Source organism: Palaemon carinicauda, chromosome 22, assembly GCF_036898095.1.
Source record: "Palaemon carinicauda isolate YSFRI2023 chromosome 22, ASM3689809v2, whole genome shotgun sequence".
Taxonomy (NCBI): Eukaryota; Metazoa; Arthropoda; class Malacostraca; order Decapoda; family Palaemonidae; genus Palaemon; species Palaemon carinicauda.
The window spans coordinates 87,556,026-87,571,241 of record NC_090746.1 but is presented as its reverse complement, the minus strand read 5'-3'; the positions used below and the strand labels follow the sequence as shown (position 1 = coordinate 87,571,241).

General features: G+C 46.5%; 1 protein-coding gene across 5 annotated transcripts in view; it reads left to right on the top strand.

The window, feature by feature from the left end:
* The window catches only part of kto (kohtalo), a 276,697-nt gene extending 263,085 nt beyond the window's left edge, over positions 1 to 13,612 (top strand). For all 5 annotated transcript variants that reach the window (XM_068346482.1, XM_068346481.1, XM_068346480.1 and 2 more), the window contains 2 exons: positions 11,433 to 11,841; positions 12,624 to 13,612. In XM_068346482.1, the coding sequence (XP_068202583.1) occupies positions 11,433 to 11,841; positions 12,624 to 13,034 (820 nt within the window). In that variant the 3' untranslated portion in view covers positions 13,035 to 13,612. The remainder of the gene's footprint in view (positions 1 to 11,432; positions 11,842 to 12,623) is intronic.
* The last annotated feature ends 1,604 nt before the right edge of the window (positions 13,613 to 15,216 follow it).

Genomic DNA, 15,216 nt, shown 5'->3' with positions numbered 1-15,216 from the left:
GCGCCAGCGCTCGCCATCGCGCCAGCACTCGCCATCGCGCCAGCTCTCGCAATCGCGACAGCGCTCGCCATCACGCCAGCATGCACCATTGCCTGCACGCACCCACGAGGATACATGCGCGCCCTCGCCCATCCTCTCCTGCAGTTGCGAGCCCTTATTCTGACGCGCGCCCGCGAGCAGCACAGGCTTCAACTGCGCGCCCGTGCGCCAGGGGTGTTTCTCCTGCGCGCGCGCGCCCTATGACTGGTTCAGGCTCACGCGATCTCGCTCCCACGCGCCCCCGTGCCCGCGCGCCCGCGCACTCAACGTCCTGATCCACGTGAATACTCTCCCGCGCGCGCGTTAACAGTCTCCCCCACGCGCTCCTGTGTACCTACAGTCTCCTGCATGGGCTCCCGTGTGCCATCAGTCTCCCGCGCGCGATTCTCAGTATTCTCCCTCGCGCGAGCACCATTACGCTCCCCCACGCGAGCACCATTACGCTCCCCCACGCGAGCGTCAATATCCTCCCACACGCGAGACTGCTGAGCTACGCACGGCAAGGTCGCCATCGCCTCATTCCCCTCCCCGCAAGCGCATAACAGCGCGCATTGTGGCGGAAGGGAAACATCTAGAGGGGTCCAGGATCCCTAAGCCTTTCCAGGCGAACCCACCAATGAGAACTCCTCCCAAGGATCCTTCAATTCCTGTCACTAAAAAGGGTATATCTGAAAGCGCGTCTGTCAGCCAACAGCCCTGGTTCGGTGCACTAATCAGAGCCATTACGCATGCTTTCAAGCGTGTTTTCTCTGAATTAGGTCACAGATCCTTGGCTGTTTCTACCCCTTTGAATAGGGAAAGAGGAGTTCCAGACGCGGTAACTTCTCCATGGGCTAAATTGACTCCACGTAAGCCTTCAAGGCAGGTTCCTTCTGTTCCCCAGACTTTCTCTCCTTCCCTGTCGGGCGAAGATTTCCCGTCCTCAGAGGAATCACGTGAGGTGAGACTTTCCCCCATCGCGCTGAAGTGTCTTCCCAGGTGGGGACTGGAAGGAACTTGCTATCTTCGTCAATGTTAGAGTCCTACATCCTTCCCAGGAAGGAATCTAAGGACTCTTAAGACATTACCAAAGTCCTCTATAAGGACCAGGACGGAGCCAACTAGCCACTCGGAGAACGTCCGCGACTCTCCCCAAGAAGAGCCTTTGGGGACAGGAGACTTCGCTGCAAGTCCTACGTCAGGAGGAGAACAGCAAGAGTCAGAACATGCGTTTTGGCAAGTTCTGACTCTAATGAGGGCTCTCAACGGGTTTTCCGATCCAGAGATCCCTCCTTGAGAGGGCAAGGACACGGTCTTGGACCATGTATTTGGTACTCAGAAACCCTCCAAGGCCAGTGCAGCTCTGCCCTGATCTCAGGGGGTTAAGAGTACCTGGGACAAGATCACTGTACAGCTCTCCGAGATGTCCTCCTCCAATCTTTCCAGTGCCACCAACAAGCTCCTTCCACCTCCTCGCGTACAGCAGAGAAGGTACTTCGAGATCCTTGAGGAGCCTTATTTAGCTCTTTCGCTTCACCACTCGTTGGAAGAGCTTACCAGGGGAGTCCCTCTTGAGAGACTCTCCAACCGGCAGGTCTCATTCTCGGCAACCGAGATCCTTAACCAGGAGAAAGTTGCGAAGTTTGCTATGCAAGCCACTTTGTGGCTCGACATCTGGTTGGGGACTTTAGGTATCTTGGAAAGCTGTGGCGACTTTCCTTCTCTCGGGTACACACACGATCGAGTTTCTGGCCCACCAAGTCTCGAACTTGTGGGCAAACACCATCCTGAAACGTCGGGATGCGGTAGCTGAGAGATTCCATCAGAAGGTCCCTAGCACTGTGATCATTAGGCTCAGACATTCCTCTTTAGAGGGATCCATCCTGTTTGAGCCTAAGGATGTGGAACAGGCCACTGAGAGGTGGAGGAAGTCTCATCAAGACTCCCTCCTTTATAGGGCTTCAACATCTAAGCCCTATAAGCCTCCAGCACCACAGCAGTCCCGTCCAACCAAGACCGCTAAAACGCTGACAGCAGCGAAGACCGTGGTCAAAGATAGGAAAGGCAAAATGTCCTCCAGGGGAGGCAAGAATCCTAGAGGGAGCAGTTGAGGCCGCAAACGCTAGGATAGGCAGTCCCCCTGCATGTCCACCAAGGGGAGGATGCCTACAAAGTTGCTCAGACAGGTGGAAGCAACTCGGGGCCGATTCCTGGACAATTTCCGTGATCAGTCAAGGATATTGCGTCCCGTTCATAACATCTCTTCCTCCCCTGATGATGAATCCAGTGTCATTGAGCTCCCTTGCCATGGGATCGGCAAGGGGGCAAGCCCTTCGGGTAGAAGTCCAGACCCTGTTGAAGAAGGGCGCTCTCCAAGAGGTCCTCGACGAATCTCCAGGCTTCTTCATTCGACTCTTTCTTGTAAAGAAGGGGTCTGGAGGCTGGAGACCAGTCATCAACCTCTTAGCTCTGAACAAGTTTGTCAAACACTCCATTCAGCATGGAGACGGCGGACACGGTCAGACTAGCAGTAAGACTGCAAGACTTCATGTGTACACTGGACCTAAAGGACACGTACTTCCAGATCCCAGTCCATCCGTCTTCAAGGAAGTACTTAGATACAGCCTAGACAACAAAAAGTACCAGTTCAAGGTGCTGTGCTTCGGTCTCTCCACAGCACCTCAAGTTTTCTCCAGAGTGTTCACCCTAATATCATCGTGGGCACATAGGATTGGCATCCATCTTCTCCGTTGTCTGGACGACTGGTTAATCCTAACAGACTCAGTATCATCCCTTCTTCAACACCGAGACAAACCTCTGAGACTTTGCCAAGATCGGGGGATCATGGTAAATCTCGAGAAGTCCTCACTGCTTCCCACTCAAAAACTGGTATACCTAGGCATGCTTATAGACACCAATCTCCACAAAGCCTTCCCATCAGACGACAGGATAGCAAGACTGAGGAAGGTCGCAAGTCCTTTTCTCAGACGAGAAGAACTTCCAGCCCAATCGTGGTTACGTCTCCTTGGTCACCTTTCATCGCTTGCTCGTCTAGTTCCCAACGGTCGCCTCAGGATGAGATCCCTCCAATGGCGACTGAAGTCCCGGTGGAATCAAGGTTACGATATCCCGGACGTCCAGATCCCCATGGGACCTGCGGAACTGATGAACCTCCAGTGGTGGGTGGCAGACGAGAACCTACGAAAAGGAGTGGATCTTCTCGTCCTCCCCCCGGATTTGATGCTGTTTTCGGATGCTTCAAAGAAAGGTTGGGGGGCCCACGTGCGGCACCACACGACCTCAGGCCTTTGGTCAGAGTCAGAAAAGTATCTCCATATAAATCTCCTAGAGATGAAGGCCGTCTTCCTGGCCCTTCAACAGTTCCAACAGTACCTGGCAAGTCACTCTGTGGTGGTGATGAGCGACAACACCACAGTAGTGGCCTACATCAACAAACAAGGAGGTACTTTTTTGCAGCAACTATCCCACCTAGCAGTAGAGATACTGAGATGGGCCGAAATCCACTCGATACTACTATCGACACGCTTCATTCCAAGCAAAAGGAATGTGCTCGCCGACAATCTGAGCAGAGCATCTCAGATAGTGAGTACCAGGTGCTCTTTGGATCATCTAGTAGCCAACAAAGTCCTGACTTTGTGGGGTTCCCCGACTGTGGATCTTTTCGCAACGGCCCTGAACTTCAGGCTCCCGCTGTACTGTTCGCCAGTCCTAGACCCCAAGGCTCTCTGGGAAAATGCTTTCTAACAACGGTGGGACAACATCGACGTTTACGCCTTTCCCCCGTTCTGTCCGATGAGGAGGGTACTCAACAAAACCAGAACATCGGTCAATCTTTCATTGACCCTTATAGCTCCGCTATGGCATCACACGGAATGGTTCCCGGACCTTCTGTAACTCGTAACGGAGCTACCAAGAGAACTTCCTCCACGACACAATCTTCTCAAACAACCACATGCCAACATCTTCCACAAAACCGTAGGTTCACTACGACTTCACGCCTGGAGACTATCCAGCATCTCCTCTCTGAGAGAGGATTTTCGCAACAAGTTGCTGTCAGGATGTCTGGACACCTGTGAAAGTCTTCTGCAGCAGTCTACCAGGCAAAGTGGAAAGTCTTCTGTGGTTGGTGTCGTGGAAGTGGTATCTCTCCACTCGATGCCACTATTCCAACAATAGCGGAGTTCCTCGTGTATTTGCGTGAAGAAATGCACCTTTCAGTCTCGGGAGTGAAAGGCTATCGCTCAGCCTTAAGTCTAGCTTTCAGGCTGAAAGGAATGAACATTTCTTCATCGCTAGAACTTTCCCTACTCATACGTAGTTATGAATTTACCTGCCCTCAGTCGGAAGTGAGACCTCCCCCATGGAACGTGGTTCGAGTTGTCAGGTCTCTAAAGAGACCTCCTTATGAATCATTACGCCAGGCATCAGATCGCCACCTAACCTGGAAGACGGTATTCCTGTTAGCTTTGGCCTCGGCCAAGCGAGTCAGTGAACTTCATGGTCTCTCGTATGACATCGCCCATTCAAGGGGATGGGGGAAGGTAACGTTCAGCTTCGTCCCTGAGTCTATTGCTAAGACTCAGAATCCTGGAGTGGTGGATCCTCGATTTGACTCCTTCCGGATTTCTAGTCTCCGTTCTGTAGCAGATGACCCAGACCATCTCTTACTATGCCCAGTAAGGAGCTTGAGGCTATACCTCAAAAGAACAGCTGCAGTCCGTCCTCATGTGCCAGCACTATTCGTCAGCACAGGAAGGACTAAGAGGAGGGTCACCTAGAACACCGTCTCTGCATGGATTCGTAGGGTCATTGACCTGGCTTTGAATCCAGATCCTCCTCCGTCACGTCGCCCTAGAGCACATGATGTCAGGGGAATAGCTACGTCCCTGGCCTTCAAAAGAAATTTCTCAGTGAAGCAGGTTCTTCAAGTGGGGGTGTAGAAACATCAAAAAACATTCACAGCCCTCTCCCTGCAAGATGTGACCCACAGGAGGCTCGATACGTTCTCTATCGGCCCTGTGGTGGCTGCACAACAGCTGGTTTAAAACATCAAGCTCCTTTTTGGACAAGTAGCAGAAGGTTGAGGGCATTGTTACCCAGTTTTAGTCTGCATGAATGAAAAGGTTTGACTGGCCCTTATTCTTTTCTTCATCATCCCCTCTCTTGGGGAAAGCAGCATCCTGTGTTCTCTGCATAGCTGACGTCAAACCACTGTAGGTAAACCATGCTTCCTTGTGTTCCTAGTATTATGATTGATACTGTTACGTCCCCATACCCTGACAAGGTGATATTGGGAAAGTCCTAGTCTACAAGTTTCCATCTAAAGAACTTCAGAACAACTTCCTAGGACTAGTCACACTTCTTCATACCTTCACACACAGCTTGCGTAGGCCGCAGTCCTTGCCTAGCAAGATTCTAGCGAGGTGCAGGGACTCCTTATTTCTTGGATGCTTACATACTCAAATAATGAGCCCCTGGGCAAAGCCAAAAAGCCAGACTGGCAGGGACGTCCACCCTTCCTAATGGGTGAGTCACCCCTATTAAATAGCGTGGTTTGTATTCCAGTTATGGAACAAATGACAAATTTGTAGATAATTTGTATTTTTCCTAACTATACAAACCTTAGCAATTTAACCAAACTTGCCCGCCAGCCCTATCCCCCTTGAAGTCCTACCTTCAAGCGAAGTGAGCTCAAGCACAGGTGTATGTGAGAGAGGGGGGGGGGGTAGCAAGCTACCCTCCCCTACCCCCGCTAACTAGCAGTGTGGGTAGTAAACCCTCGTTAAATTTTAATGGCTCGTCATTTCACCTACGCCGAAAGTAATACCCCTATTAAATGCCTAAGGTTTGTATAGTAAGGAAAAATACAAATTATCTTCGAATTTCTCATATTACTTTCGGCGTAGCTGAAATGACGAGCCATTGATTTTTAACGCAGGTTTACTACCCACACCGCTAGTTAGCGGGGTAGGTGAGAGTAGCTTGTTACCCCCCCCCCCCCCCTCACACACACCTGTGCTTGAGCTCACTTTGCTTTCGGCTCGGATGGTAGTCTGACGTGTCCGCTTTCATTCTCGCAGTCATTTGGCTGCCCTTTAATGCTTTTTTCTTTTTCTTTTTCTAGTTCTTTTTGTGAAGTTGGCCTCTGCAATTATGCGCACCTGCCTTGGATTTCCCGACCGCCCCTGTGGAACATTCATGTCGGCGGTCGAGACCGATCCTCACGCCCCTTGTCCTTCCTGTAGGGGCCAACGGTGTGATAGTAATAACAGTTGTGGTGAGTGTAGGGAGTGGTCTACCTCCCAGTGGGAGAGGTTTTCGCAACGACGGAAGAAGAAGGCCAAACGGGATATTTCTCCTTCGAAGGTTTCTTCGAAAGGAGAAAAACCCAAGACCTCTTCTTCCGTTGCTACCCCCGAACACCTGGAGCAGTACAGGAACCTAGCTTTGTCTGGTGGGAAAGCTGTTGCTTTTCTCTTGGACCAACTTGCTACCCAGTATGCCAATCTGATCCGCAAAAAACGCGAGGCAGTAGCCGCTCGTTTGGCGAGACAGATTGGTTCAGAAGAGGCCCTGGGACTCAGGAATGCTCCTATTAGAGCTGCAACTTTTTCTCTTTCCACCAGAGGAAGTTCGGGCCGCGCAGGATAAATAGAGCCTCGACTCGAAAGACTCCATTATCCACCAGGCACAGGCTGTGAGTTTCAAGAGACCTGGTCATTCGAAACCATCCGTGGCCAGGCCGAGTCAGGCCAAGCCTACGGTAAGTAGCAAGGGCACCGCTGGTCGTGCTCCTGCTGCTCCTGTGCAGCCGAGACCTGCTCCTGTTCAGAAGTGCTCTGCTCCCAAACAAACCTTTCAGCCTTCCTCGGGAGCTCCTCCACGTCGTGGAAAGAACAGGGGCAAGCGAGGGAAAGGGAAACGCTGAGCTTGGCTTTCCCCTTCCCATGCTGCTGAAGGTAGGGGGATGCCTATCGCGCCATTGGGCGATGTGGCAGAACCTCGTGGCCGAGGAATGGGTAGTGTTGATCCTTTGTGAAGGGTACAAGCTTCTATTCATGCTTCATCGCCACCTCCCCCATCCTCAACTCCAATAGCGTTCCACACGTACGCTCCAACATCTCTGAAGGCTCTACCCTTAGAGGCATAAGTCCAGGAAATGTTGGAGAAGGATGCACCAGAAGTTGTGCACGATCAGTCACCAGGGTTCTACTGTCGTCTCTTCCTTGTCAAGAAGACGACAGGAGGTTAGAGACCCATCATCGACCTTTCTCCATTGAACAAGTTTTTTCAGCAAACTTGAGTTCAAGATCCTGACAGTTCACGCTGTGCTGTTAGCCATCAGGCAGTACGACTTCATGATTTCGATAGACTTGAAGGACGCGTACTTTCAAGTACCAGTTCATTAGTCGTCTCGAAAGTACCTCCGATTCACCATCCAGGGGACGGTGTACCAGTTCAAAGTCCTGTACTTTGGATTATGCACAGCTCCCCAAGTGTTCACGCAAGTGTTCACGATGGTAGCAGCTTGGGCCCACTCGAGGGGCATCCGCTTACTGATGTACCTCGACGACTGGCTGATTCTCGTTCCCTCGTAGGAGCAGTTGATTCACGAAAGAGAATTGCTTCTGGCAGTTTGTCGTGATCTGGGGATTGTGGTGAACTACGAGAAGTCGAACCTCTTTCTCAATCAGAGGGTGAAGTATCTGGCAATACTGATCAACTCGGCAGCAGCGAGCGTTTTTCCCTCGGAAGAACGGATCAGCAGACTCAGAGAGGTTGCGCAGGCTTTCCTGTCGCAGGAACAACTTCCAGCCCTCCAGTGGCAAGCTCTTCTAGATCACCTCTCCTCGCTGGAGAAGCTTGTTTCTTTTGGGCGGATCCATCTCCTCTCCCTTCAGTGGTGTCTGAAGGAGCAGTGGTCGGCGGCCACCGATTCTCCCTCTCGTCCGGTTCTCATGGAACGCGAGGTAAGGGACTATCTCCTTTGGTGGCTAAACGAGAACCTCATGAGAAGGTTTCGCATGAACCCTCCTCCACCTCAGTTCCGTCTGTTCACAGACGCGTCCACGGAAGGTTGGGGTGCACACCTGGAGGACCTAGTCATGTCAGGTGTGTGGTCGGAAAAGGAGAAATACCTGCACATCAACATGCTGGAAGTGATGGCAGTCTCAAGAGCACTCGGTAGTGCTGATGAGCGACAATACGTGTGTGGTTGCGTACTTCAACAGGCAATGGGGGCACGCTCTCACGTCCCTTGCAGCAGTTGACGAGGCGGGTATTTCTGTGGGCAGAGAGTCAACACGTAACCTTGTCAGCCAGGTACATTCCAGGCAAGAGAAATGTTCTGGCAGATGCCCTAAGTTGCAGAAACCAGGTAATAGGGGCAGAATGATCTCTTCATCCTTGGGTAGCGAGTCGAGTACTCGACCTCTGGGGAGAACCATGCATCGACCTATTCGCAACACGGCACAACGCCAAGCTTCTCGTCTTTTGCTCTCCAGTACCAGATCCCGGGGCTGCGTTTAAGGACGCACTGCAACATGCTCGGGATCGACCGGATTGCTACGCGATTCCTCCCTTTTGCTTGCTTCGCGCTGTCCTGTCCCGGGTCCTGGTAACCCTAGGACTCAGGATAACTCTCATTGCTCCGCTATGGCCACGCATGGAGTGGTTTCCCGATCTGTGGTCACTCCTGGTCGAGGCACCAAGAGAGTTACCACACTGGCCCAGTCTCCTTCGGCAACCCTTGTCGAGCAGTTACCACCAGGCGGTGCAGTCGCTCAGATTTCACGCGTGGAGACTATCCAGCATCTCCTCAGAACGTGAGGCTTTTCGCGACTCGCTGCGAGAGAGATGTCAGGGTACCTTAGAAGGTCCTCCTCCTCAGTCTACCAGAGGAAGTGGTCGGTCTTCTGTGATTGGTGTAGTGGAAGGGGTATCTCTCCGGTCAGAGCCTCTCTGACTCATATCGCAGACTTCCTAGTCTTTTTTCGCATAGATAAGCTCCTTTCGGTTTCTGCCATTAAAGGGTACAGGTCTGCCCTTGCAATGGTGTTCCGTCTGAAGGACATAGATATCTCCAATGCCCTCAAGATTTCTATGCTCATTAAGAGCTTCGAACAGTCGTGTCCCCCGAGGGAACTTCGAGTTCCCCAGTGGGATGTCACTCTAGTTCTCGGGTCTCTTACTCGTGCTCCGTACGAACCCTTGAGCTGTGCCTTAGACAGGCACTTGATCCTTAAGACTGTTTTTCTGATAGCCTTAGCATCAGCGAAGAGAGTCGGGGAGTTACATGGCCTCTCTTGTAATGTCACTCACACAGAGGGTTGGAAGGAGATCTCCTTGAGTTTTGTGCCAGAGTTCATGGCCAAGACTCAGAACCCACGATCTTAGGTTTGAGGCCTTCACTATTCCATCCTTACCAGATGCGGAGAGTGGCAGTTCAGGTGAAAAGCTTCTCTGACCCGTCAGGTGTCTTCGGCATTTCAGACCTGAATGTCCACGAATTCGTTAGCACTGGCAGAGCCAAGAGGGAGGTGTCGAGGAACACGATATCCTTCTGGATCCGTAAAACCATCCGCAAGTCGTATGAGACTTCCTCAAGAGGCCAAGCACCAGTGAGGGTTAAAGCTCACAAGATCAGGGGCATTGCCCCCACACTCGGTTTCAAGAGAAATCTGGCAGTGGGCCAAGTGCTGAAGGCTGGGGTTGGGAAACGCCAGACCACCTTTACGGCCTTTTACTTGAGGGAGTTTACGCACAAGTCCTTGGAAACCATTGTTCTTGGCCCTGTGGAAGTCTCTTGTCTTGATTTTTATGGTATGTTTGGCAGTGTGCATGTGCCCCTCCTTTCTCTCTGTCTCCACCCTTGGAGTCCCATACATCAAGACAAGTCTTCCCAGGTAAGATTGCTAGAGTTTGTTTACAGGTATTCTCCCCCTGTCTTATGCTAGGCAGGGAAGACGGTGGATGTATAAACCCTTTGCCTATTGGTTATAGAGGTTCATCCAGTCACTGTGACCCTAGGGTCGAGTTTCTCTTACATTCACGGTCTCAGGTCGTGCGATGTTCTTACCCATCGCGCGACCTGGCTCCCAGTCTCTCAGACCCCACCATCATGATGTCGGGTCGAGAGACAGGGGTAGGTGGTTTTAGTCCTCACCTCTCATTCGAAACCAGGTCTATATCCGGGCAGTTAGCTGTTCACAAGCAGCAAAGGCAGACCTACCACCAATCAGTGAGTCTTCCTATATTAAATGATTACGAGGTTTGTATATCGCGTTGGAGCAAATGACAGTTCGTCCGAAATTGTATTTTTCCTAACTATACAAACCTGTAATCATTTAATATAAATGCCTGCCTCTACCACCCCTCTCATGTTCCACATTGAGCATAAAGCGTTTGAATGAGGAAAGTGAGCTGGCGGAGCTAAGCTCCGCCCCATACCGCCAGCCAACCAATCAGCACAACTGCTTTTTTTCTTTCTCTTCAGCTGTTTCAGCTGCACTGTAAGTGAATTCTTATATTAAATGATTACGGGTTTGTATAGCTAGGAAAAATACAATTTAGGACAAATTGTCATATCTTGTGTAATTTTCCATGGATTTATTATGCATCCAAGAGAATAATGTATAGATAAGAAAATGTTAGTTTTACCATTATTTATAGATTCCTCAGTAAATTTTCCCCACCAAAACTTGGGTAGGATACAAGCTACACTTGGTTGGAACAAGAAGAATGGATAGGATATAAGCTACACTGGCACCCAGTTTTGAGAACCCCATATTACTTTAACCCTCTAACTAAAATAATAAAAACTTTTCCAATCTGTCTCCCATTTGTGATGTAGACCCCATGGGCCCATTTTTATGAAAAATAAACTGATGCTATCAGCCAAGAAATGTTAGTTGCTAGTTTAAGTGTAACATTATATTTCTACCTAATAATAAGTTTTTAGTTTTAATTAAGATGAACAGATATTGCATATATGAATATGTTATTGTGTGAGAATAACAAATATAAGGAAATAAGTTCTCAAATGTTTTATTTTTCACTATTGCAAACAGCTAAAGAGTATACAGTATTAGAATTTGAGGTTGATGTGTCATTTATATATCCAGTTTTAATATTTCTTCTAGAAATATTTTCATAATTTTAGGAAAGTTGCTTCATTTGACACTTGTGAACATTGTTGTTATTTTTATAGGCGTAGGCTTATCAGTAGACTAGACTAAAATTTGTGATAAGTTATGTTAACTTAAACAGGAATTTGTACATATATATGATTCTTTGGCAACAGTAGAAACTAAAGGGTCAATTATTTCCTATTTTTATGCTACCAAAAAGCTTTAAATCTTTTGTTATAATTTAATGTTTAATTTTGATTGTAGGGCAGGTTTGCGACCAACTATCCAAGCACAACAACAAGGATCCATGTATAGTGGCACTGGAACAATGCAAGCGGGTATGCCTCAAGGAATGCCAGGCCAAGGACAAATGTATTCTGGTATGGGAACTGCAGGTCCCAGTGGGCCTCCTCCTGGAGGACCTCAGGGCCCAGGTCAGAGTGGTATGGGACAGTATGGTTCATATCAAACTTCTATGGCTAGTGGTCAGATGATGAGTCAAGGACCAGGTCCTGGTGGAGCTTCAGTTCCTGGAGGTCCAGGAGGGCCTGGCATGATGGGGCAAGGTTACCAAAGTGGTTATCAGGGTAATCCCAACATGATGGGAATGAGACAGCAACAGCCCACAGGTTATTTGCAGTCACCGATGGTTCCGCGGCCACAGTTTATTCAGGTCAGTCTTTCTTAATTTTCCCCTTTCAGGTATTGCACATCATCAGACAAAAATCTATATAACTAGGTACAGTAAACTGCCTCTTAATCAGCACCAGTGGTACTTATCTGGTCATCTCTAAATTACCTTAGCACTTGAAAAATTCTTACAGCTCATTAAAAGGATATACTAAATTTATATATATATATATATATATATATATATATATATATATATATGTATAATATATATATATATATATATATATATATATATATATATATATATATATATATATATATATATATATATCTCGTTTGGGACCCGGGAAGTATTCGCGTTGGAACAAATGACAATTTTTAGGTAAATTATATTTTTCCTAACATACTTACCACATCCCAATAAAGTAACTGCCCCCCCCCCCCATCCTTCAACTTGATAGACCCTTTTTGTTTCATATGCCACTTTTTCTGAGACCAGAGATTAATGGCTGGTGTTGACATGGAAGGCTAGACCTAGCATACCCCTTGGGACATTCCAAGGAAATAAAGGAAGATCAGGCCTCGCAGGTGCGAGGGGATCTGGGGGATTGGGAGTTGGGGGCTGTGGGGAGGTAATCTCTGGTCGGTAGGGACACGTGATAAGAGTACTTCTATCGTTTGGGATGTGGTAAGTATGTTAGGAAAAATACAATTTACCTAGAAATTGTCATATATACACCAGACAGGATTTGTGTTTTAGGTTTAGGATGTACATATTGGAAATTGCATAACAGTTATTTTCATAATCTAATTTTCTCACAGGCACCAAATGCTAATGGAACCATGGGTATGATGGCTGGAAATCAAGGCTATTCACGGGCTGGTATGCAGCCTATAGGTCCTGGTCAGCAAACCATGAATTCAGGCCAAACAATGGCGAATCAGCAGGCCATGGGAGGTGGACAGAATATGGGAACAAGACAGCAAAATATAGGTCCCGGGACTAATAGTATAATGAGACAGCGCATGCTAATAACAGGGGGACCTACCAATGCCACACAGACAGGTCCTGGTGGACCAGGTCAAGGAGGAGGTCTTATGTCTCAGTTATCATTGAATAGTGTTCAGCAACAGCAGCAACAACAACAGCAACAACAACAGCAGCAGCAGCAACAGCAGCAGATGATGCATGCAAATTCCCAGGGAATGGGGTATCCACAACCACCATATTAGGGAAATTGAAAAGAAAAGAAAACTGACCTTATTTATGGAGTTTGTGTCAAGTCATGTATCATGAAACTTGACTTGCAACCATTAGCATTATTTTTATACATAAATATACTAGACAGATTTTTTGTGTAGAAATTAAGGTAGTAAAGTATAAACTTGACCCTTTTGGGTTGTGAAGTAATTTAATATTTAGGTAATTTGATCAGACTCATGAATTCAAGATGTGCAGTATTCAGAAAAACAGAAACACTAATTGAATTAGTTAAGGTCATCTGAGTACTTTTTATTATTGACATACAAATACAGGATATTTTTTATCTGAATTTTTCATTGCAGTATTTTTAGTATTGCGAGTATGGTGTATACTTAAGATGTAATTTATTGCTGGTGACCAAATCAAATTTTAGTGCCTAGATACTGTCATTCCATAATTCATTATAGATTTTACTATTCTTTTCTATAAAGGTAATTGGAATATGAGTTAGGACGTAACCAGTGAAAAATGTAAGGTCTCTAGTTAGTAGAAGTTTATAAGTGTTAGTCTTTGTGGTGTAATTTCTTTAGTAAATGACTGATAATAATGCTGTTTTTCACTTTTTTTTTTTTTTACAAATTCCAGTGATAGAAGAAATTCAATTCCATGGTAATCCCCAATAAAATGAAACTTCCCATATGTGCACTGCCCTCAGAAATGCACATTTTTTTTATTTTAAAAGTGTTCAAATTTGTATCAGCACTAAGTTTTAAAATTGCAGACATGGGCAAACATTCTGTAGAGCGAAAATTGAACTTTTTGGGTTAAGTGTGAAAAAATACCTCTATCCAGTTGTTTACAGTGCCAAACACAGTGTAGGATTTATGATTGCAGTGGGACTAGAAATCAACTGGAGAATACTGTATATTTCAAAGAAGTCAAATGAAAAGTGAAGCAAAAAATTGGAAATTAAAGTTAAAAAGAGTATAAAAAATTGTGAATGTCAAGTAAAACAAACAAAACACAATGACAAGGCAGCAAACTATGACTTTCAACATGACACCTAACATGAGACAGACATGGTTTATCAATCCTTGACTTTAATTCTAGGAGGACAAGCTGACAATTCTTACATAAACCATTGTGATTAAATGTAGAGGAACCCAGTTTTCAATAATGCGTAATCATCCAACATGACATTTTATACAAGAGAGCAAAGTACCTATTTATGAGAAATAACTAGTAAAAATTATCATATATGAAGGTAATATATTTGTGACATCTATCCCCAGGACAAGTTTGACCAATGGGGCTGCAACAAGAGATTGACCCAGATGCATTTGGTATGTCAAGTTTGAAAGTTATTCTTCAAAAGTACCATTAAATAATCTTTAGTAAGTGGGAAATATTTTAAACAGATACATTATTTCAATGATCCTCACATGTTAGTCTGTGCTAACAATCTCAGTCTCATTAGAATTTGGATGTATGTTGAGAAAGTATTTTAATTCTTTCATTCTACCTGGTTTCGAGTATTGTTCTCAAATGCTTTTCTGTTGAACAGGTTGACATGACTCCTTTATAATTTATTTATGACTGATCTATTTTAACGTTGCTATTGATCTTAGATTTTTTTTTTATATTCTATGAACCTCACCCATTATTTATATTGCTTGTCTCTTGAAGCTTGAGCTATGTCAGCGTGTGAAGTGTATTACAGATAGTCATCGACTTTACGACCACTTTTGCGACTGATGAAGTCACAAGTCTGTTGGAAATACTACACTCATAGGACAAATATTTCCTTAGAAATATTTTCTTTTATAAAAATGAACTAAATTCTCTTGGTATGTTAGTACTTTCGTATATCGATAATATGCAGTATCCATTTTTACATAAGAAATGCGTTAAGAAAAAGTCTTAATCCCTTCACTACGATGACGTTGTTTGACATTAAAACATGCCCGGTGATATAGACGACGTCCCGGATACTGTACGTCATTTACGAATGTAAACCATACGGAAATTAAAATTACTCTTATAGCCTACAAAAGAGTACAGCACATAGTCATATATCACACAGTTCACACTCAGGAAATTTCACTAAAAAATCCCCTCCCCTCCCTGATATTAGCCCTTCCTCCTCCCTTTTTCACCCAACCACGAAATCTTTGGGATTCTAGCCTTTATTTCTAATTGTGTAAGAGCTAT